Source organism: Struthio camelus, chromosome 2, assembly GCF_040807025.1.
Source record: "Struthio camelus isolate bStrCam1 chromosome 2, bStrCam1.hap1, whole genome shotgun sequence".
Classification (NCBI taxonomy): domain Eukaryota; kingdom Metazoa; phylum Chordata; class Aves; order Struthioniformes; family Struthionidae; genus Struthio; species Struthio camelus.
The window spans coordinates 129,555,297-129,577,051 of NC_090943.1; the positions used below are offsets into that span (position 1 = coordinate 129,555,297).

Consider the following 21,755-nt stretch of genomic DNA (forward strand, 5'->3'; position numbering starts at 1 on the left):
CTGAGTATTTAAACAGACCAGGCCAAGTAGAACTGCGTAAGCAGAAGAATTTGAGAGATTATCATTTTGGACTGGCCCACAACATGGTGGCTCGGGTCCTCCTCTCAAAGATGAGAAAGAAAGGTTCAGATGCCTTGTGAATCAAGGAACCTTAAGCTATGGTTTTCCACAGTCTAAATCCCAGCTATTGGTTATCAAGTGATGTTAAAACCACTTGTCTCCTGCTTTGTGAATCTCGCCCTTTGGTTTTAATTACAGATGGCCAAAGCGAAGCAACTCATAACAGATGACTTCAAAGTTTCTACAGCTAGATGCTGTTTGCAGTTGAAATTATAGAATAATTGTCAGAAGTTTGAGAGTAGATTTAGCCAACCCAAAACTGCTTTTTCTAGTTGTTTTTTGTTTGTTTTTTTGTTTGTTTGTTTGAGGAAGGAAATGCTTACCTTGCTCTACAACCAACCCACATCCTTGCCATCAGCCCATGTCCAGCTGGTGGCGGCATTGTTCAAACCTCCCAGCTATGTGCTAGTGATGACTGAAAGTTGCCACAGGGATCCCAAGCAGGGACTGCCAGGGCAGGCTACAAAGGCAGTTTAAGATAGTAAGACATCTTCAGCTAGAATCGCTCTCTTCCCCAGCAATACACAGAAAGTCTCCTTCTCCCATGTATGTCTTACACTACAACCTGCAGACAAATGAAAGCTTCACTCCCTCAACGTTCAGCTCTTCAGCTGTCCAGAAAAGAGCATTGCAATGGCTTCATATTTTTTAAAACTTGGTTATATGACATGCATTCATAACAGACATCTTGGCACACATTTGTACATCTACTATTGCAGGATCTATGAGATGGGCAGCTTGAAAAGTAGGACACGTGCTGAAGACTGGTTTCTCTGTGTGATGAGAGCATTGGGACACCAAGAAATACCAGTCCCTATACCTTTCATCCCTCAAATATTTACATAAAAAGCATACCCATTGCTGGTACTAGCTATAGGGATCATCCCAGTAAATTAAAGATTTTAACTGGTTTGTGAGAGTGTAAAAAACTTACACAGCCATTACTTGAAAATGTTGGAAAAGTATTCAACAAGTAAGGCCTATTTCAGTCTGCTCCCTAAATATCTCATACTTTAACTTTGTTTTAAATAATTGGGGTGATATTTTCTAGCACAGCATGCTGTATGAAATTGTGAATTGAGGAGATTTCTGTGTTGTCATATTTGATTCAATACCCCGTTGTCATGTGAATTGGTGCAATGCTACACTGTCATTCATTTAGTCAGACAGCTGAAGCTACGTAAAGCTTTGTTCATGTGAGTGGGGCTTCACAGGGTGCCTCAGTTCATCAATGCAGATAATACTGAAGGGTTTGGGGCTTGATGTTGGAGTGTGCCAGAAAACAGGTTCATTCTTTGAAAATATATAAAAAATAAACAGGGATCAGTGTGTAGGAGAACACTTTTTAGTCATCATGCTCTACAGAGCAAAAATATTAGCATAGAAGAAGTCTGACATTGTGGGAAATATTTCACAATTTAGACATGTTAAAGTAAAGTACTTTGAGAAAATTTGAGAGTTTTTTTGGCCATAATTTAGATAAAACTGAATCTTGAGCAGTTTTTTTTAAACTAACACTTGAAACGTGTTTGATCGGATAGCCTTCCTCATGCAATTATATATTCTTAATTTATAAGCCAGTTCAAATGATTGCTTGTTACCTTTAGCAAATGCTCAACTGCTAGCTTTCTGATCCTTTTAAAAAAGGGAAATGAGGAAGGTTTTTTACACAATCAAAGTTCTTTTCTCATTCTCAAATTAATTATTTTGAAATATCTCACAGATTACATCAGTTTCTTATTCTCATTCATGTTGTAAGATGGTGACTATTGTATATTGCTAGTGATGCATTAAATTAGTTGTTTACATTATAAAATCTAAACATATTAGAATCTTTTGTGTTTGTCTTCAAAGATTCCTATTCTAATAAAGCTTTCTGAAACAAGTAAGGTTGTCTTTTTTGTTTAGTTAATGCATCAGTGGAGAACCTAAAGATTTGTAGCCTCTAGCCATCCCTGTCTGTGTTTAGTAGAGTGTAAGGAAATTGTATTTGGGACAATATGTATTTTCATTTGAAATAGAAAGCTATACCTTTAAATGAGTCATTTTACGTTTAGAAAAGGTAACACCTGAGCTGAATGTAGGTGGAAGGAGTCTAAATTCATCCTCTTTTTGCAGAGACTCTGTTTTGCTGTGATTTTTAACTGGCATAAGGGCAATATGTACAGTGTACTGAAAAATAAAATTTTGGCTTCATCTTTAATATTTTTGATGACTGTGTCTCTCTCTTCAGGTCAAATAGATTCTGAGGGTCAAGTGTTAAAAGACCAGCATTGAGTAAAGAACGTGATTATTTGAAATTTTAAAGAAACTCTGCAATTTGGACTCTCATTTTTATTCCTTAGCAAGTGTCTTTAAGAGAGACGTACTGAAAAGTGAAGAAGAAAACAAAAACTTGCCAGCCTTAGTATGTCTGGAGGCGCTGTGTGAAAGTAACTTTTAGTGTTGAGAGAAGTGCATGACAACATTTTTAGTAGCAAAGGAGCCATGGTACTTCTTGAAGACTCAGCTGAGCAGCATGGTGGTGAGAGTAACAGTTTGTTTTTAAGTATGGTACGTCTTAGTTCTTCAACTAGAGAAATGCTTGCTTTGATATATTTGTTAATTTATATTGCCTTTACCTTATAAATCTGGCTTTTAGCCTGTTTAGGCTTATATCCGCCTATCTTAACGACGATGGCAAGTCATGAAAAACAGCAATATTTAATTTACCTATCAAAAAACTAAAATAACTTGCATTAAGCCTTTGAGGAAATGTAATTGTCATAGTTGTATTTCTATCAAAGAATGTCACTGAAAGGAAGAGGAGCAAGCTAAGTGTTAACTTCAGAAACAGATTATTTTCTGTTTACCAGATATGCCTTTCAGGAAAACAAGCCGAAAGAGCTTCACATCTAAATAGAGTGTGGAAGATACAGCAATATAACAAGCACTGAGATATAGCAAGACTTGGGAAATGTGACAAAATAAGCAATGGAGGGAAGAGAACAGTACTGAAACCAATTGGAAAAACAGGAAGTACAGAATCTGATGAAATTATGAAATAATATCTTAAGGGACATCTTGTTTCTGATCATGACTAAACACTGAGAAAAGTGATAAGGATTAAACTTCTAGTTTCAATAAACCCAAAAGTTTAGACCAAAAACCAAAGTGATTAAAAAGTGCTGAGGACTGTTTTGATTAAACAGAAAAGGGTAGCGTTTTATAGTAAAGTCTATGATTAAAAAAAGTACATGAAAATGCATTCTTCTTTACTTGAAAGATTTTTTTAGGAAAGAAAGCATGAGAAGGTAAAGAACAGATGTGACAGCCTGCCAGAAGTTGTTTCAAGAGTTAGTACTTCTTAAGATATTTAGACAAGATATGTTCCATCAGCAGTGTAATGGACAGTGCCATGTGTAAGAGGATAGTAACACTCATGCTGTCTGGACAGTTTTAGCAAAGCTCAAGTTTAGCTGTGAAACTTCAAAAATAATACAGATTATTCATTAAAGGCTTGTACATTCTTACAAATTACCCCAAAGCAAAAAATACGTTCATATAGTCTCTGTAAAACATAGGAGGAAGTGGTGTATATATATATTATCCGTATTCTTATACAAATTGCAAAGTTACTTGTACATCTAATTACAAAATGCTTGAGAGGCTATTAAACTTAAAAGGCTACATTTCAAACACACCCTCTGATTCTGGGCATCTGATTTGAGATACCTTGAACCACAGTATTCAGAAGCAACAAGCACCACAGCTTTTTAAAGGATGTGTGCTTTGTCTTTGGCAGGAGCTTTGCCTATTCAATTTATAGTGATGCCAGAAGGGTAACCGTACTACTAGTTCACTGAGAAAATCTGACCAAATTTCCTGGTCCCGTAGGCATATGGGTACTCACGCAGCTCTGCGTATGAGCGGTCCCATTCAATTACCTAATGATTGGTCTGTACAAATGTGCAGACAGTCAGAACTGCAAGTTCAACTGATGTGAATGGAGGGTTGATCTGATGTAGAATACCAGACGTCTAGCTACATTGCCTGGGTTTAGTACCAGCTCTTGTTTAAGCTAGGGTTTTGTCTAAGAATGTCACGTGGCAGAGAATAAAGCACAGTATTTCAAGAAGTATGACTGCTATTCCTACAGTCAGTTTTTACCTTCAAACTGCATGAAAGCTGCAGTTTCCTACCGTATCAAATATACCTGTAATAGAATTAATGATTTTTGTTTTGTACTCCCTTTTGTTCTTTCTATTTTGTTTTACAAGTCATAGTAGATGGCAGTGGTATGCACATTGCCTTTGAAGATGACTAAAGGGGAAAACTCTGTTTACGATTTTAGAAAAAGAGATGGAGGGAAATACAGACAACTAAAGGCTCATTGTTGGAATCAAAGGAACTCACTGCCCTTGTCATGGGAACAGATGTATGTAGTGGGTTGTATCTTTTGTAACCACAGAGTCTCATAGTTCTCCATGGGGGTGATGCCTCTTACCTTCCTCCTAGACCTTCCTTTGAAAATCTTGATCTTGACAGCAACTCCTTTCATAACTGAAAGAGCAGCAGGCAGCACAGAACATCAGAGCCTGTTATTTGGCTGGCAGTTTGCGCAGGGGCGCGTTTTTTGCAGTAGTGGGTCTTTGTCAGGTGGGACAACTTTTCGGTGTATAAGGTACATACTTCTGGGCTCCCGATCGCATTCTCCAGTTCAAGCAGAAGACAGAGGGCCAAGCAAGCTGTTATCAGCGGGGAGTGGAATAGCCAGGTGATGTGCTTTGGTCTCTCTGATGCGAAGAAGTTAGAACTAAGTCCTTTCAGATCTTGAAATCAGCAGTGTAAGTACAGTGCCGTCATACATTAGTGCCAGAAACACACCAAAGGCAGTGCTTCAGAGCTTGCGGTCAAAGTTTCCATTGCTTTCCTTGTCTGGCAGGAGAAAAGGACAGCTCAAGATCACTCCTGTCCTATTGTCAGTTTTCCTCCTCACCTTCTCTGGTAAGGATAGCTTGAGCTTCATTAGTCTCAAAATACAAGGAAGATTTTACCGACTCAGCTGCTTCTTCTTTTTCAGAACTGTCTAATCTGTCAATATACTTTTTAAACTTTGGAGATTTCAGCTAGAGGTGGCTAGGTTGTGGAATATCAACGCCATTTGTACTGGCAATAACAGTTTCCCATTTCTTGATACTGTTTTGACGATGTGTCTCATGTTCTTGTTTGATGTTGTAGCCATTCCATTACTTTTGCTAGGGTAGGTTGGTCCATTTTTTTCTTTGTCTTTTTTGCAATGAATGCATCTGGATGAGATGGAACTGGCATCATTGTAGATCACCTGTTGGAAGCTCTGTTTCTACAGTAGTAATGTGTGAAAATTAGGGGTTTGCTCTAAAATAACTATTTTTCTGTTAACTCTTGCTCTTTGTTGGGGAGAGAGCACAGAATGGAGCAAGAGCATTTTACCTGTGTTGAAACTAGAAAGTCTTCACCTGTAGGAAACAAGATTTCATTATTTTGTGAGTTGCATTCCTTGCGTACTGGAAGTAAAGTTCAGAATTTGAATATGCTGATATGATTAGGGATCTTTTTTGATGAATGTGATCTGTATGGGGCTGGGCTCCCACACAGAATCAGTCAGCCAGTGCCCAGTGAGTTTCGTCAGTAAATATCATTCAGAGGTGCATTTGATAAGGATGTATTTGTGTTCTCTAAATAATTGTCTGGCATATGCTTTGTGTAATATCCTTACGTAGTGTCAAAAATTACGGTGAAAATAAATCTTAAAGTGCAAGTCTTCTGTCCACAAATGCACAGGAAGTGGCAGGCGTCTGAGCAATCTGACGCACTTGATTAATCCAGTCTTACATGAAATACTTCTACAATGTTGAATAAAATAAAATGGAGGCTATAAGTAGGAACAAAATTCTTGCGAATTGCCTCAAAGCAAAAAATATATTAATATACTCTGCGTAAAACATAGGAAGTGATGTATATATATATTATCCATGTTCTTATACAAATTACAAAGTTGCTTCTACATCTAATTACAAAATGCTAATGCCTATAGTTCAGATTAATTCAGTGGGATTGCCTGTGCACAAAGTCACTCAGTTCTATAGCATTTTCAAAATATGGCCTGGGTTATATGTATACACCAACATACTTGTCACTTTAATATATCCCATATAAATTAATAATCTGTGTATACATCAGATATGCAATCAAGTTACATATTTTCTTTTGATATAAATTTCTTTAGTACATTGTTTTTTCTGCTGAAATCTGAGATGATCTCTTTAATTGTGTAGTGTTGTGTTTCAGTAATTCAAGTCACAGTGCAGGTGGTACATGCAGTTTACTGATGTTAGAGATAGTATTTAAACAACTCCATGCTCAGAGGTAGTATATCAAAAGTTTTCAAATTGAGGGTGACAGGAACTGGTGCTGCACTTTCATGTTATCCAACAATGTGGAAGGATTTTGACATACAGCTGGAATGATCAAACTGCACCAGTTTTACTTTCTAACTTCATTTGACATGAATTTCAAAGGTATTTGGAAATTATTAAATGGTATGCTATGTTTGGAGAGTTTGACTTCCTTAGGAAACTTGTTTATAAAGTCTGATACAAGGGATGAAAACACTGCACAAAGCTGATATATTTTTGGTAAATCTCTTTCTCTATTTAATTTGTGAATCATGCAGAAGCTGTAGTTCTACAGGAGCTGTTACTGTAAAAGTGAAATATGCTGCTACTAGCCTGCCCACAAACATATTTGTTTTGCAGATACAGGAAGAGATTGGCCTGAAAGAACAAAATTTTACTTCAGAACATGAGTATCTTGTGAATGTATAGGAAATTTCTGAAAAGATAAGTAACAACAGGAAGCTTAGAGTATAGGTTGGCAACACAAATTTGGTTCTGATTCACATTATAAATGATATAATTTGTGCAAGTTCAGTAAGCATTGCAGTATATTTACTGGCTTGGTGCAATTTTGCAGAAAAGCCAAGAAAAATTACCTAAATCTTTTTTTGTTATATTGCTTAATACTGATGTAGCTTAAAGAGTATACAGATAAACACTTTCTTATAGGGTAAAAACTATATGTAATTTAAAATGTTGTATGAATACAACATTGGGTGACAGAGCGTTGGAACAGGTTGCCCAGAGAGGTAGTGGAGTCTCCTTCCCTGGAGATTTCAAAACCCGTCTGGATGTGATCCTGGGAAATATGCTCTAGGTGACCCCGCTTGAGCAGGGAGGTTGGACTAGATGATCTCCAGAGGTCCCTTCCAACCTAAACGATTCTGTGAGCCTGTGATTCTGTAATATTTGTATTTCATCAGGATTCTGACAGCCGTAACCCATAGGACTTAATTTACTTATGTAGTTTCATATATGTTTGAGTCACATATAAAATAAGTCAGGTTTTCAAAACGTAAGGTAATTAATATAATTTGCACAAAAGTTGTAAAAACTCATGACTGAAAGATGTTTAGAGAAGAATTATTTTCGAAAACGGCCTTCTGGATTTTTCTTCAAACATGATTTTGTCTAATTTCTATTAACATTTCCCTACGTTTCCCTACATTTCCCTACGTTTTCATTTAGAGTAAGATCTTTTTTATCAGTGATGCCTTTTTCTGTTCTAGTACCAAGTGAGTGCTGCGTAGTGATTCGTAACGCATAGATATCTCAGTATGAGAGCACTTCAGAGTTACCTGACAGAACAGAAGAGGATAGTGAGGTGTCTGCTGTGCTTAGCTGCAGCAATAACGAAGGATTAAACGCTTCCTGACGCCTGAGTTACAGTTCCCATACTTTCTGTGCCAGCTCAAACAGGCAAGGGAGTAGTGTTTATAGGCGAGTATAAAATTCAATAACGACTCTAGTAAGGAATTGCCTACTAAAGAAATCAATACATACGTCTCCTATTGGTAAGAAGAGGGTGCTGTGCAGATAGTGGTTTCTGTTAAATGAGAAGCCTATGGGGGAAAGGCTTATGGGGTGTGATTGAGACACCTGTTGAGAAAATGGGCAACTATTGACAAGTCTGATTCATGACTGAGTGACTGCTCTGCTAGTCTTCACATGATCCCCACAGAGAGAGATCTTCGACCGCCTGCTAAACAAGGGCTGTTTGAAGTTTCTTTTTAACATTTCCAAGACGTTAATTCAGCAGGACATCTCCACTGGGGTTCTCGATGTCACCAAATCAGCAGCTGTTGAAATCCATTCACTTCAGCGTGAAATGTTTGTATAAGTTTTTTTTTGCTTTTATTTGTGACAACAGCAAAGTAAATAAAAATTCTGCACTACTCAACCCGTGTGTGTGTGAGAACAGCCTCTGATAGCAACTTTAATTCCAAGGCAAAAAGTTTGTTTGGAGAGAGCAATGACAAGCTGAATAGTTTATTACAATGCACAAAAAGTACTGGTTTTAATAGACATTTCTGCCACATTTTTACAGTGTAACCATCCAGTTAATTTTTGTGCCGACAATCAAACTTGTAGAAGAAGTGTTTTGAAATGGAATTGTCTTCATTTGTCAATTCTAAAAATCTTAAAAGTCTGCAAGCAAATTCTCACGTTTCCTATTTACTAGTCCAGTGAGTAAATGAAACACTGTTTGTCTGGTAGGAAAATATTTCTATCATCTGACTCACATTTCCCTGAGAAAACAGCTTGTATCATAGCACTAGTTTAGTTTGAAGGGGAAACAGAACAAGGCAAGACATGTAAACATATTACAAAGCTTACTTTGATATTGAAATGCTTTTTTTCTCTTCTTGACCATCTGAAAAAAGGTGTGGTGAATGTAGTCAATTGTAAATAGAAACTGTATTTTCAGTCAGCTTCATTGTTAAACCTGAGAACTGCTGACCACATATAAAGACTCCTGGTATGAGCTGTTTCTTTTCTGTTTATTAAATCTGTTAAGACTTAAGTGTATTTTTACAAGTTCATTAATGTATTCCATTCTCTCTGATGTATTTTTTCCCACTATTATCAGATTTCATTATATGGGAAGAATTATCAGATCAACCCATTATACAGCCAAGCAGCGTTAAGTCTGATTGGAATTTGGTCTTCCTTCAGTTTACAGGGAGAATATTGTGTAAATCAGACTCTCGGGTTTCAGTGGGAGGCACAGGGCTGCACAGCATCCATTTGTCAAGTTGATTGCACCTCAGTGAGGTTGCATTAGCTTGTCTTTGAACAGAAGTGAAATCCTATGCGAAGCTCCCCTTTCTGTCATTTACACTAACATCCATCCTCTTAAACCAAGGCCTCAGAGAAAAACAAAGTGATGGCACAATATAATCAGTCACTCAAGTTGTCTGTCATCTGTTTTCTTAAGGAAATGACTTTTAAGTTAGTGGAGCAGAAAATTGAAGAAAATTAGCAAAAGGTTGTTGTAGAAGTGGGAGGAATTTTTAAAAATTACAGATGTATGGAACGAAGTTCCGCTGCATACAGCAAGCAAAAGCGCAGTTGATTCTGTGTCTCAGTCTAGAGTTAACATGGCAAGAGCCTATCTGATATGTAATAATATTATTTCAACTTTTAATGAAATTCTATTCATGAACTTGAATTGGGCTGTAAATGCACAATAAAAAGCTGGTATGCACATTTTCAGCTTTTATACCAGAGACTGTGTTTTATGGTGCTGAACACTCAAGTAATTTGCACTCTTTTCCATGTGTCAGGAAGGCTGTGAGCGTACCTCAGAAACGTTAAGCTCTTGGAAAGGGCATTGTGAACAACTCTGTGAGGGTGCTTGTAAGTTTTCTGGACATCAGAGAACTGAATTTTAGTCTGGTGTCTGGGCAAATGACAGTAGTGAGTAACATTACCTGTTTAAACTGGTGTACAATTAAAACTTGTCCAGTACAGCTACAACAGTTACTACAGGGTTAATGGTGGAGAGGAAAGGAAGATAAAGAAGTTCATTTTGCACAAGGTGAAAAGCACCACATATTAATTTATGCCTTTGTCACCTATCTTTATAACTCTGGCTTGCTTTTATTCACTCTGAAATTAAATTTTTATTCAGAGCTATTTTGATATAGATTTGTTTGCATGTTATTGTGGGTTAGTAATGCCTGGTTTTGGTTTAACTTCAATCAGCAAGAAAAACAGTTTTCTCTTATCTATCTTAAGTGAACAGTTTTCATTGTGTGTTCTGTCTGGGGAGGGCTGTGGGCAGCTAGTTAAAGTCAGAGCAAAAAGTAGTGCGTTCCTACTTTAAAAGCTCTGAGTTATTGCAATGAACTGGTGTGAATTTTGAATTTATTTAGTTATTTTGGTGTAGAGAAATGCCTTCTAAGGGCTTTCCAGATATGCAGTAAGTGATGTGACTAGCATCTGTCAAACGTGCTTCTTTCTTTTCTATCTTAGTTATCGCCAAGGGAAAACGGCATGTGTTCTTTATTTATTTATATGTTGCAGATAGGGTAGTCTAAATCCTAAAGCTCAGTAACAGAAATAGGATGATCTTTATGCTATTCCTAATCTTGTCACAGTTATGCTGGTGAGAAACCTGTTTTCTTATACTCCTTTTTTGTCTTACTCGTTTTTTTTCTTACTAGTAATAAAGGTATAGAGCCTCACAGAACAGGGCAGGATATTCAATTGCTGCTACTTAAAGCACCTTAGAAACTTTGGGATGGACTATGATATAAAAATATAAAATTATATTATTTGATTTATATCAATATACTATCATTGTCAGTTGGAAAGAGAAAGGAAATGCAGAAAAATGCTAGTGTTTCAAATATTGTGCAAAACATTTTTATAGTTTCCATTTTCTCACACAACTGCAGTTTACAGCTAATTTAATTTTTCAGTCAGTAATAATAGATTTTTCATATATTCTTTGAAGAAAGCTTAAATTGGCTTCACAATCTTGAAAACACTTAGGTTTGAATAGCGTACTCAATAGAGACATTATGTACACTTAAGTTAGTCATATGCATAAGTGTCTGCAGAATCAGAGCAGTAGATGCATGTTTCTCATCAAAAATAAATCCTAAAGATTTCAGAAGAAAATTATTTTTTAAAGACAGCCTTTGAAGCTGTTTAAATAGTTACAGGTTATATAAATACCAAGTGTAGTGCTCACGCAACTCACGTTTCCCTAAGATATACCACTGGAGGTAGTGATATGAAGATGATAATGGCTACACTTTACACTTCTTTCCCCTTTTCTAACCTAGTGTTAACATTTAGGAATTTGGGAACTTGATAGCCCTAGTAGATCAATCTTGATTAGTTTATTTTTCTTTGTAAAGATTTTGATAGCCCGGTAATGCTTTTGTTTGAAAGAGTATTCTTTACTTCCTCTTGTGGGGGATGAAATATTGTTACACCCAGCTCTTCCTCTGAAATAGTGAAAAACAATTTAGGTAACTGAATCTTTGGTGAAGAGACCTTAGATTGAAAAGTCTGGCATTTAATTGCCCTTTTACTCATAATTCTTCTACATTTAACCTCAAAGGTGATTTAAAAAGTTACATCTTAATTGCATAGCCTCATTCAATCATCAGTACTTTGCCTTGCAGCAATTTATTACAACTTTATTTCCCTGAACCATCAATGAAGATGATGCTGAATTTTATATTAGCCAAATGTCCTTTTGAGATTAATGTGGTAATAGAGATTTTATGCATGCTTTTTCAGCTTTAATATTTGTGTTACAGATTGAGGTTATAGGTATAGCACAACTGCTGTAGTAGTTTATAGAGCCCTGTACATATTGCCTCAAGGACTGAGGCCTTAGATTTATTTGAAAATGTCCATCTGCCAGAGGAAATTATAGCAGTGCATTCTCTGATGTACTTCTTTCTAGCTATTTTCACAGCTTACTCACACTGGGTTTTCGCCTTTGAAGATAATAGTTCAACTCTCATTGTGAGGAAAACGCTGTCTGTGGTCTGACAGCCGAGGAGATGGGGCTATGGGCACCAGTGTGCTTTGCCACAAATGTAATTGTGAACTTTGGGCAAGTCACCCTCTCTCCCTTTAAAAGGTACTTCTCCTTCATAAGGGTCTTTTGAAGATTACTACATTCTTAAATTTTAAGATTTCCAAATACTTAGGCTATGAAATACCAGAAAAACCTTGTGTGAGTGCAGGTTCAATGTAGAATTTATTCTGAGCCTGTTTCCCATTATGTTCTCTAGTTCATTTGGGCAGATATTTAAGACATGTCTGGTAGAAAGTGTCGAGTCCCTTTATGCTACTCTGTGTAACTGTCATAATTTAAAAATTCACAGCTTCCCCATAGGCTTCGTGCCCATATTCTCCGAATGGAACAAACAGCTTCCGACATCTACTTCACAGGCATACTTACTGGCATAAAACTCGGGCAGACTGCAGTAGCTGGGACCCTAGTTTGATGAATACTTTCAGCCAGGTATGCCGACACAGATGCCAGAAGCGCAGTCCTGCCTTCCCCCACTCTTGGCTTCTCACTCCTGACCCTCTACCACACTTCCCTTTGAGCTATTGCAGCTGTTTATACTGCAAGTAGTGAACCAGGTCTGGATGGGGGAGGCCGGTCACTGCTGCTTTGAGGGACACCGCTGCCATAAGCAGCATAAATGTTCCTTTGGCTACAGACTCTGAAGCCAGCTGAAGGAGGTCTGTAGGCAAACTAGGAGGATCGCCACAGCATTCCAGAAGTGCAAACTTTTGGTGTGAGGGTTTGGGTGAAATATCGGGGGAACGTGATGAGTGTTACCTCCTTCCTTTAAGGAACAGGTAAGCGAATTTTGGTAGCAGTTCAAACAATGGCAGCCTCCACCCTAACCTCAGGCACATTTCACCTCCTGAAACAAAAGCATATGTGGAGACACTCCAGAATTTGAACTAGGTGGAAGAAGGGTATGACTGGATATTAAATTAAGCTCTATGGAAACTGTGTATATCTGGAAGAGAACGACAACAAGAAAAGAAAGAAAAACACATAAAGCAGGAGTAAAAGCATAGCAAAAGACTCAAAGAAGGAACAGAAAGTAGAAGAGGAATTAGATAAACTCTGTGACAATCCAAAAAAGGAAAAAGGCCTGAGCGCTGGCTGAAAAAGGCTTTGAGAAGTGGTGACAGAGAGTTTTTATTGTTATCGTGTATCTCCTGTATTCGAGGAAACAGAAGGAGTGAAGTTGGGGAGGGGAGATTTTAGGGGTGTTTTTTTTTAACAAGATTTGGGTGAAAGATGCTTGACTTATTCATTTTCTCCTCCTAATAGAAACAGCCCTTAGGGCCTCTAACTTTGGGTAATCATTTGAGTCAAAAGGGTAACAATAACGTAGAAGACCATGAATTAGAAGTGTACCCTGGGGAAAGCTTGACCCAATGCAGAAGTAGAAAATAACCATACAAAACTCTGTAATGGGATCCTCTGAAGCTGAATGGGACAATGAGGGCTCGTACAAATATGCTCACCATCTAATATGAAACATAACTCCAGAAGTATGTATTTTTATTCCCTATTACAAGAGTGAAACCACAGTGGAGTTACTGTAACACTGAGGCTGAACTAATCCCATCACAAGATCAGATCTTGGTAATAAATAGTTCCAGGTGCAATCCAAGGACTAAGAATGTTTCAATTAGCTTAAGCTGAAAGGTGTGGAGTTTTTTCAGCCTTTCCACTGACAAGGGAGGGTTGTACGAGGTGCATAACTCAGTCCCTCAAAAGGGCGACCTGCTTATTGCACTGCACTCTTCATTGGTGTATCTCAAGTACTTCACCAAGAAAGCTGGTATCATTCTGCTTATGCTATCAATAGGGAAATGAGGCATGAAGAAGCTCAAGATCTTTCTGAAAGTCAGTCACTGTGCCAGTGGCAAACCTGGAAGTGTAAGTCCTGGTACAGTGCTGTTTTCATCAGGCTCTGCTGCTTTCCCTTATACACAGAGCATCCTTACTATTGGCAGCTTTCTTGATCATGAAATTTTGGGTTTGTGGTGGGAGAAGTTTGGAAAAGAACGACTCTTTTGTACATGTGTATCTTCTGAATGGAATGAGACAGGAATGGTATGAGCACTTACTTAGAGGTTATATCATACGGCATATACATAAAAGACCATGCTAAGGTTGCATAGGCAATCTCATAGCCAATGCCTCTAAGTTTTTCAGTCTTCAGTTTTACAGTTTTATGGCCTATGTCTAATCAAGCACTTGGAGCTCTGTAAAATAGGCTGTACTTATACATGAGGTTGCTAGGCTAAGTTCTCGGTTCCATCCAACGGGCTGTCTTGGCAGCAGCTAGATAGTATAGCAGCAGATAAGAGTTAGTTACATCAGAAAAGTAATTCAGTTAAGCTCATATGCTGAAAAGGGAGCTGCACAGAGCTGGGTACAACAACACACGAGGCATTTATATCTATCTCTGAAGCCATGGTCCCTATTCAGAATTGATACAGCTCTTTCAGAGCAACACATAGGTGGTGACTTCCCCTCATAAGCCAGAATTTTCCATGCGTGCATCCCACTTTCAAGCAGAAACGAAGCAGTGTTATGGCCTCGAGTGTTTGCCTTTTCTGCCTAGTCCCTGTATCCCGAGAGATCACAGTGGAAACGGCATAAGACAAAGAAGGCAGAGAAGACTGCTTTTGTGCCACCTACACCAGCACTCACTGTAAGAAAGCAAGTGGGTGCTAGATACCTGTGCAGAGAAAATAATCACCAGTAGGCATCGGCTATAGGGCTTCAAAATATGCTTTCCTTTAATCTGTGCTGCTAAGCAGAGGCTCTGAGCCAGGGACACAGTGCTGTGGGACACGATCTCTGTAATACTTCTAGATTTCTTGAAAAATTCACAAAGCTTTTGGACCCCTTTCCCCCCCTCCCCACACAAAGGTGATCCTTTGTGGAAAAGGGCTGGTCAAAACTCTCTAAGGAAAGCTCCTTAGCACCTTAGCCTTTATATAGGCATTTTTATGCAGTCTTTATTATTCCCCGTTTTCAGGAGCTGATGAGGTTGGCCACTTAGTTTTTGCAGAGTTCATACACTGTAATGATTTACTTTCCGTGTCTTTATTAGGGTTTTACTGCTTTATTTACATTTTAATAGCAATAGTGATGTTTTGCGTATAGCCATATTGTCTTTGACTGGGAACAATACCAAGAAAACGGAGTACTTTATGATTTAATTATTTGTGTTCTTTGAAAGACTAATTAAAGGATCATGCCAAAACCTTATCAGAGCATGAAAATTTAGCATGCCAAGACTGAAACTATTTAAGTGACATACCAATGATTTATTTGCTGACAAGATACACTTTTAGAAACTCTCTCTTCACTGTTTCACTACTGATAGTTAGGAGTGTAAAGAATGTAGTTATCAAAACGTGTTAGTAGAAGAGAGAATAGATTTTCAAGTGACTAGTGATTATAGATGCTTCAATGTAAAAAAAAAAAAAAAAGTGTCGGAGAAACTGATTTTTCAGAGGAACTGAGCAAGCATTTTCTGAAAAATCAACCCCTGGGCAAGTATTTGAAGTATTCAACCAGCACTGACACAACTACTCCTGCTAATCCTTTTTTAAGTCTTCACCATGAAGTTCTTGGACAATATTCTGATATCTTTATTCATCTAGGAAGCACTGTTTTAATCTGTATTAGTTTTGGTTGCAGAAGTGTTGCAGTTGGATAGGAAAAACTGGTAATTAGGTTAGTCTTCGTAATTAAACAATTTAAGATATAGTAAAATGGTTGCAGTTTATAGTCCACACGTGCCTTATGAAGTAGATTCTTTTTTTACCATTAGATCTTCAGGCCCAGACACCTACTTCATTTTTTTTTCTAAAAATTTTCTCTATCCGACTGATTAATCAGCTTCCAAACAATAGATTTAACTCTCCTCAGTAAAACAGTTTTGCATGGCACGTGTACCTTGACCTACAGAGTTAATCCACAGTTTTTCTTGAAGAATTTTTGTATGCTTACAGATATTGGTCTGTTGCAGGAGTAACTTAATAGGATTTCTCTGTAGATGCTTAGAAGAACAAGTATTTAATAAAGCAGTGTTCAGATCTACAGATCTTGTTTAACATTTGAAATATATCAGTAGCACCAAGTTAATTTGGGTTTCTCTGCTTAGCAACTAACTGGTCCCACACAGAGTATCCTGCAAAGAGCAGTCTCCTGCAAAGTGTTGATCTTCAGCATTTTTAGTGCTTTGCAGAACTGATTTCTCAGTCCCGGGGAAATTGTCTTTATCATGGAAGTGCTGCATACAATTATAGTCAGAAGCCTCTGTTTGAGAGTAATCCAAGAAAGAATACCAGTGCTTTGTTTCCAAGTTCTTTTCATGAAATATTTGGCTCTAAAGCATAGCTAATTTTCCTAAGGATCTTTAAAAGACTCTTTTTAGAAAAAGATGTAGTTTTTCTTTGTGTGTAGCTAAAATTTACCACATAAGCGGTTTTTTCAGGAAAGGGACAATAGCCATATTTTGTCTCTCCAAAGAATTAATGCATTTATGTTTTTTAAATATATATGTTTGAGTAGTCATATAAAATAAGAAGTAACATAAAGGTGCCATATTGATTTCATTAACATTTCTCTCTTATAGGTAATCCCAAATATCTAGATCCTTATAATTTTATTGGCAAAGGGAGCAAGTACATGGCTTGATATATCAGCTGGGAGCTGGGCTATGGATATCTAAATATTCATACAGTTTCAAGCTCATGTTTTGGTTTGGTTTTCGGCCTTACAAGTGACTTTAGCGTTGGTTAAGAAGTCCCAACTGGTGATACCATCTCCAGAGCGTATTCAGCAGGCAGGTTTCACCTGTCCCATTATCAGCCTTCCAAGTGGAGAGATGGAGCGTCCTCTCTCTGGTCTCCTGGGGTGTTCAACGCTCCGCTTTCCTGTTACTCTTTGGTCGCTAGAGCATAACCACAGGCAAAGGGAGAGAGCGAATTTGCTGGGTGCTGGCGCTGCCAGGCCTCGCAGAACTGTGTTTCCCATGGCTGTTGCTGTCCAAAGGAACAGAAGACTCAAAGGAAACTAAAGGTAAAGAACAGGTCACTGTTTCCATCCTCCTGTTCTTTGATATAAATAATTATTAAGGAAACAAAATTTAATTTTCACCTCAAACCTAGAAGTTTTTGTTTGACATAGTGACATCTGATGTTGTTAAAGGGAGCCCTGGATGGCAACTAGGGATTAGTAGGGGAAAATATTTCACTTGTAGGTCACCTGCATGAACCTGGCCTGGGGCATGAGTGATTGAAAGCTGTTCAAATTCGATGTCTGTAGGAGGCCTCTGGGAAGTTTCAGTCTCAGTCGACAGGTGTCAATGCTACGGAAACACGCTATCGTAATTAGTAATCTCTGCTGGCAATCTCGGCGGCAGTGAACGCAGAGGGAAACCGAGCCTCGAGGTCGTGGGTGAGGCACGCCGGCCGCTCCGCTGCCGCTGCTGCGCTTGCAGGGAGAAGCAGCGCGCTGCCGTCTCTGGGAAATCAACACCCTGTGTAAATGCTCTGACAGAATAAATCATACAAGTAAAGCTGGTAAGACCCTGTCACGAGCTGCTTTATACACACTGTTCTCTTTAAGCTTGAACATTATTACTGTGTTGCCTATCCCTGGAGAAAGTCAATGCCAAAGAAAAGGATTTAATGCCCTCCACTATTTTTGTCTCAGATTCCTTCCTGTAAACTTGCATCTCATCAGTCCTTTCTCTTACCACTTGGCTTGTTGATACTTTCCCAGGCAAGTTTTTTTTCCTCGTAAATGATGTGAAGCAAATATCTAATGTTATCTTTAGTGCTGACGCAAGAAAATTAGAAGAGGTATATTATAGTTCTGCTCAGTATTCTTTCCAGAGAAAACTGCTTGTTAGGTTAATTTGCTTGGCACTGTATGCTGCTTTAATCTTAACTTGAGGCTTGCTGTAGATATACAGCAGCTGGGTCTAATGTCTTCATGCATGGTTGCAAGTCAGTCAGTTAATTTCTGTTTGTTGAGAGGTAGGAATCAAGCAAATTTTTCTCTCTTGAATGAAAACATTGTGGGGCTGGTAACAGGTGAATAAGCAATACCAAATAAGAAAGCAAAGCTGGAATTACCGCCTAAACTTTGAAGGCTGGATTCCACAACAGAGAAGTCACAGTTTCAGTGAAGTGACAATGGCAGTAGTTTAGCCCACAGTGTTTGATTAGAAGAATTAAAAACAAAAACTGGCTTGAACCTTGTTCAAAGGAAACATATAGTGAATGGTGAAGAAACACTTAGCTCGCGTCCACTGTGGTACTCAGTATGGGGTAAACCCATATGCATGACTATAAAACTGCACGGACAATATGCACAGACTACAAAAACTGCGTGAATCGCTCCCCCTATCATGTTCAGGTCTGTTCAAGCTCTTGATGAACCTCTCGCGTTATATCCATTAAGCTTGTTGCTGCATGTACATAGGTGTATAGAGCATTACCCACGTATGGCCTGAGTTCCTGTCACGTTCTGTGCACTCCTCAAAGGTTATGACTACGTTCACCAGATCTTTTGACTTCATATAGTTCTTTAAAACTACAGACAAAGATGTAACTATTTAAAAGTAAGTAAGTGCTACTTATGCACCTATGTTCTGATTAAGTATAAGAGGCTCTATACCTCAACCTATAAACGTTTAGGCTCCTATCATGTTAATGATAGCTTACTTCCAAATACTTACTGCTGTGCCTTAGTACTACCTAAGACCGTTTCTGTATTTTACAGTAAAAACATCTTTGGATAAAATACCCGACAAAACTTAATAGTAGGGAATTAAATCTAGGTCTTTCTTCTTCCAGCTGACACCTACAGAGTCAGGCACCTGTTTCCTCTCTTTCTGGGAGTCTCGAGGCCTTTTCTGCACAGTAGCACAGCATCAGCAGCAGAATAGAGCACACTCCCAGATGAGGCTGTGCTATGGAGAAGGTGAGAGAAATAATCTGAGGGCATAAAATCTCCTTTTTTCAATCATCTGCTCTAATTCTCTTTTGTCCTTGTTCCTGTGTCTGTGTTCAGAGTAGAAGAGTGTGCTTCCAGGCAGCTTAATATTTTATTGCAAGACATTCATCACCTATCCAGCCTAGCTTCTCTAATTTAGTGCTTTTAAGAAGTGGGAAATCTCAAGCTAAGAAAGACGCCACACCAGCCACTCTTACTTTAAGTTGATATTATGGCCAAAGTCTCTGTATTGTCAAACCACTGACTGAGAGAAGTTACATTTCAGAAACACCCTTTTACTAGATCCAGTCCTTATAACCTTGCAATATGAAACCAAAGAATATATAAAATGCTATCAAATATGAATCCCTACACACAATAAAAAAAAGAATCAATCCAATATGTATAATTTCTATAGACTATATCTCCACTGTTAGTTAAAAGGACAGCTATGATATAAACCTTAGTCTGATGTTTCCTATCAAGCTTGGTGTTTGAAGCACTTTCCTGCAAAGTTGTCTATTTACCTAAGCCTTTAGGCGAAAAGCCACCTTCACCTCCCCTACACCTAGCGGAGCTAATGAGCCATATTTGTTATTGTCTTAAAACTATTAGCTCAGCAGAAATTAATCCACTTTCTTTGCCCAGTTCCAACACATGCCACCAGGTTAAGTCAAAAGAGTGAACCTTGCTACCCTTCTATATGCATGGAAGGATTGATCGACAGACACATAGTATTTCTTTGTGTTTCATTAGTCCATTATGTTGTCAATTATGAGGCATTTTGACACTAAAGCTAAACCAATTTAATTGCTAGCTGCCATCGAAAGGGGCAACCTCATGCCTTTCCTGCCATCCTGTTTCCAACTGCATGGTCCCGGTGTCTCCTTGTGCAGGCACCTGGCCCATGGGGAGGCAGTTCAGAGGGCTGTGCTTAGAGAAAATTAGCCCTGCAAAAATATGTGAATAGATTTATGGCTCACCTTGGGGGACCTGCCCTTGCTGATGGAAGATTGGGAGCAGGAGTGTATTCCTAGAATGAGAGGAGAGAGATAGGACTACTAATTTTAGCAGTGACAGGGTGTTAGATTGACTTAGTTGTCTTGTCAAACTAGCCCTGCTATTCTGTAGAGAGCAGCAGAATTGCAGTATTCCACAATAAAATTGTGGTTCCTGTTGTGAGTCAGCATGTGTAACTGAATTAACTTTCCTAATGAATTATGTTTCTACTGTCATTCATAGGGCATGGTTGCAAAGACATTTTCGTCAGTGGAGGTGTCAGTGTAAGCACTGCCTGCCACTGCCTCCTGTTGTGTTGGTGCAACTGTTGGGGCCTGTGGGATGAATGAGATTGGGAAACTGATCCACATCAAGTATAGCTTTTTTTTTTTTCCTCCCTGGGAGATTATTTTGAAGCTAGATCAGTTCGCTGATATGTCCTGGTGGACAGTTGTAGCAGCACAATTAACAGCAACACAGGGGCTGAAACAGGGATGGGGGAGTGGAGAGAAAAGGAACGGAGAACTGCTTAAGTGGATGTTGTCATAAAAAGAAATATCTATATAACCATTGCCTTAGTAAGAGTTTAGCAAAGGTTTTTCTTTACCTAAGAGACGTTTGCTTTTGGAACAGAAGATCTGAATGTAGCCATACTCCCAGTATGCCACCTTGTGAATCACCGTGACAATCTCAAAGATTAAAGGAGTAATGCACTTTGCTTTACATTGTCAGTCAAAGTGGGTGTGACCCTGAGCCCTGAGTATAGTGTAAGATAAAGGAGCTGTCTGACCAAACCTGGCAGTAAGTTAGTCCTGGAAGGAGCTCCTAGGATTAGATAGCATATTCAGGGCTGAATGTTCACACAGTGTGAATTGCGGAGGAAGGGGCTGGAGAAAAGGAGGGAATTGTGCAGATACCACGTCAGGCTATAGAGCGTGTTAACATTACTGAAAATGCTAAAATGGAGCAGACAGACTGTGTAGACTATCAGACAAATCTGAACCTGCAAAATACTGTAATTGTGTAAGCACACGCTCATTAGTATATGGAAGAGTTACACTGACAGCAGCATCTTCTAACTGCAGCTCTGTATTCTGTCTGTTGGTATTTTTTAATAAATGCCATCGTGTGACAAACTGGGGGGCTGATACATTCTCAAACAGAGTCTCAGCAGGAGGTTACTGAAGTGGAAGGAGAGGAACAACAGGATCAGTCCTGCAGCATGATAGTGGTATTTTACAAACAGCTTTGAAGCATTTGGCTATATAATATTTTGCAGTTGCCTCAGAAGTTCCCTGATGTCTTCAGGAGCAATTACCTCCTGAATCTTACCGTATGCTCCAGCCTTCTTTTTGTGTGGCTGCAGATTATTTGTAAGTCCTGCAGATGACTTCTAGAATTGTTGTGTGCACATTGGATATGCGTGTGATTCAGGGCCCAACCTGAAATGTGCTCAGTGTCCCACACCGATTGCAGCCCTTTGATTTGAAGCGCTCTGGCCACTTCACCACATCAGGCTCTTAACAAGTGGATGGCATTGTGTTAACTTTCTCAGAAATCAAGTACTGCTATTTTAAAATCATGTGTGCCTTTCTTTTTGTCCGAATTCGTTAGGGTCGACAAACTTTCTTCTGGGTAATTTGTTATTGTTGCTTTGCTCTACGATATACGCAGAAACCAGTTTGTCA

At 38.6% G+C, this 21,755-nt stretch overlaps 1 protein-coding gene across 8 annotated transcripts in view; it reads left to right on the plus strand.

The window, feature by feature from the left end:
- Positions 1-21,755, plus strand: part of STAU2 (staufen double-stranded RNA binding protein 2) — a 171,899-nt gene that overhangs the window by 119,516 nt on the left and 30,628 nt on the right. For 3 of the 8 annotated variants that reach the window (XM_068932495.1, XM_068932494.1, XM_068932496.1), the window contains exon 14: positions 18,930-19,056. The exons of the other annotated variants lie outside the window; for them this stretch is intronic. In XM_068932495.1, the coding sequence (XP_068788596.1) occupies positions 18,930-19,056 (127 nt within the window). The remainder of the gene's footprint in view (positions 1-18,929; positions 19,057-21,755) is intronic. 8 annotated transcript variants of the gene reach the window in all.